Here is a 2902-nt window from a genome sequence, read left to right as displayed (position 1 = left end):
TTTGCCATCTTGCGGATGAATGTGCTACTCATGGTCCTTTAGACTCTTTTGGTGCTTTCCAATTTGAAAATAAATTAAAGTCTGTTAAAGAGGCACTGAAATCTGGTTTTAGACCTTTGGAACAGATAGCAAAACGTGAAATGCAGAAAGGAAAGAAAACAGTTTATTTGGAATCTCCAAAAAATAAAATTTTACTGTTGAAGCGTCATGATGATCCAAATGAGATTTTACAAGGATTTCAATATCGTCGTATCGTAATAAATAATGTTTTTTTAAGCACTAATGGAGCAAACAACTGCGTTAAAACTATTAGAAATGAAATTATTTTTCTAACAAATATTATTAATAGATTTGATGAAGTGTATATTGTAGGGAATATATTTTTGCATAAGGAAGATTTTTATACTTATCCTGTTAATTCATCAAAATTAGGAATATTTAAAGTATCCGAACTTAAACAAAATAAAACTGTAATCAACATTAAATTTATTACATCAAAATGTTGGTTAATTCCAATTGAAAAACATAACAAAGCTTTTTTGTGTATACCATTACTGCATACTATTCCTCTTTATAAATAATACTTATTTGTCATTTGAAAATTGCTGTCTTATTTCTGTAATCTATATTGAAATACTATATTAGTATCTTTTATTGAGTATTTTTTTGTAATTATTAATTGTTTCTCCGTAATTAAGTTATCAATTTTCTATGAGCCAAACAAATCAAATCTAAGTTTTGAATCTTGTGTAATAGATACTCTGCTTCTTTTTCATTTTTTTGTAAGTTATTTTACGTTTGCATTTTTTAGATTTTTGTAATACATTTGCTCTTATCAATTACAACTCCAAAAATAAAAATTTACTTTTAGTTTGTTGTTGTCAAATTCTGCAATACTGATAAAGACAGTAACAATGATGAAGTTGAATATGAAGTTGGACGCACTAAATGGTTAGTTGGCTTTAACAGCAATGATTATATAGATTAAAAAATAATGATGGCCTCCAAAGTCATCTATGATCTATAATGCTGTAAAAATGGACAAAAATTCAGATTTATCATGGAGATTAGAGCAAGTACAAGTTAAGAAATTATACAGTATGTTTACTTTTCTTTTTTTATTTTTTTTTTATATTTTATTATCATAAACTATATCTTAATAAATCATTTATCTCACAGGTGATGTTTTATCTGCTCGCAATGCAGCCAAAGGGTACGAGGCATCATCTACTTATCAATCTGAGTATGAATTAGGTAGAGGTTGTCGGAAAAAGAAAAGAAAACAGAATTTCTCAATTGATAATGTATCTCGCAAGAATAAATTTTGCAAGATCCGGCGTATTATAAACTCAAGTACAGAAGATGAAGATGATTGTCCATTTTTTAGAATGAAAGAAAACATTGTTAAATCTCCACCTCCAGTCCAGTTTTCTGAGTTAGAGATGCCATCAACATCAACTAAATGTAGAGCTGAGGAAGATGAGAAACTTGTAAAAAGAGTTAAATTGAAGATGTCCCAGAACTTAAAACAGAAAGCATGTTTAAATAAGAAATCTCCAGAGAAGCTGAACTTAGAAAAATCTGAACAAGATTCTCTTGTAAATGAAACACAATTGTTTGATGAAAATTCAAATATATTTATGTCAAGAGATTTTGATAAAAAACATGAATCACAATTAAGCGAATCATCTGAAACCAGCAAAAAACAAAACAATGACACTAGTTTATGTGTCATTAGAACTCCACAGAAAAATTATACAAAATCTTTTAGTTCTCATAGATCACTTTCTAATAACATACAACTGAAAAATTCTGAAAAATTTTGTTCTCAAACATTACTGTCTGATAATCAGGTTGAAAGTTCCACAGAATCCAATTCTCGGATGTCATTAGTTAGCAGTCAAAATGAAAGTCCTATAAGATCTTGCAGCTCTCAGTTATCAAAAAATTCTATAAGATCCTGCAACTCTCAACTATTATTGCTAGATAGTCAGTTGAAAAATCCTACAAAATTTACAAAATCTTTAGTGCCACAGTCCAACAATCAATCTAAAAGTCCGAAGGAGTCTTATAGACGTGAATTATTTTTATCTCCCACAAAATCTACTGATGATAACTGTAAGTTAATAAGTAGTTATTTTTTTTACCTTATCTCATTGATGTGCAATTACCAAACAACATAATAGCAACATGTGCTATTACCAAATTTTTAATTTTGTCATATTTAAAGAAATAACAATTTTTATTGTTGTAATATAAATAAGTCTTACTTTAAATTAATGACAAAATATTTGGATGTAGATATATTTAATATTACGTATAAATTAAAAACAATTTTTTTCTTACAAATTTGACTTTAATGCTATTTTTTAAAGTAATAGCTTCAAAAAACTTCTACAGAAAAATTAAAACATTAAACAAATTTATTTCTTGCAATCAAATAATTTTTGAAAATGTTTGTCATAATTGATCCGCTTACTACTTTTAAATCTTATTGAAATTTTCCTAGATTTCATTAACTTTTAAGTCTAAAAAGGCAATTTATATATATATATATATATATATATAAAAATTTTTAAATGATAAATTTAAAAGTGGGCCTTATTCGGCTTAAGTATCTTATATATATATATATATATATATGTATGTATGTATGTATGTATGTATGTATGTATATATATATATATATATATATATATATATATATATATATATATATATATATATATACGAGTATAAGGTACTTAAGCCGAATAAGGCCCACTTTTAAATTTATCATTTAAAAATACGCTTTCTATTTAAAATATATGCTTAAAAGATGTGTCATAGGAAATAGATAAAGAGGGACTAAGAAATTAATACCAGTAGCAATACGTTTATTCAGTGCTACAAAAGCTTGTAA

General features: G+C 26.3%; 1 protein-coding gene across 1 annotated transcript; it reads left to right on the top strand.

Moving 5' to 3' along the window:
• Positions 1-689: 689 nt before the first annotated feature.
• Positions 690-2183, top strand: LOC113005796. Its single transcript, XM_026141682.2, has 2 exons — positions 690-1098; positions 1180-2183. Exons 1-2 carry the CDS (start codon positions 1017-1019, stop codon positions 2181-2183), a joined length of 1086 nt encoding a protein of 361 aa, XP_025997467.2. The 5' UTR covers positions 690-1016.
• Positions 2184-2902: the final 719 nt, after the last annotated feature.

The sequence above is a fragment of the Solenopsis invicta genome, chromosome 10 (genome assembly GCF_016802725.1).
Source record: "Solenopsis invicta isolate M01_SB chromosome 10, UNIL_Sinv_3.0, whole genome shotgun sequence".
Classification (NCBI taxonomy): Eukaryota; Metazoa; Arthropoda; class Insecta; order Hymenoptera; family Formicidae; genus Solenopsis; species Solenopsis invicta.
Note: the sequence above shows the minus strand (reverse complement) of the source record. Positions and strands in the feature narration are given on the sequence as shown.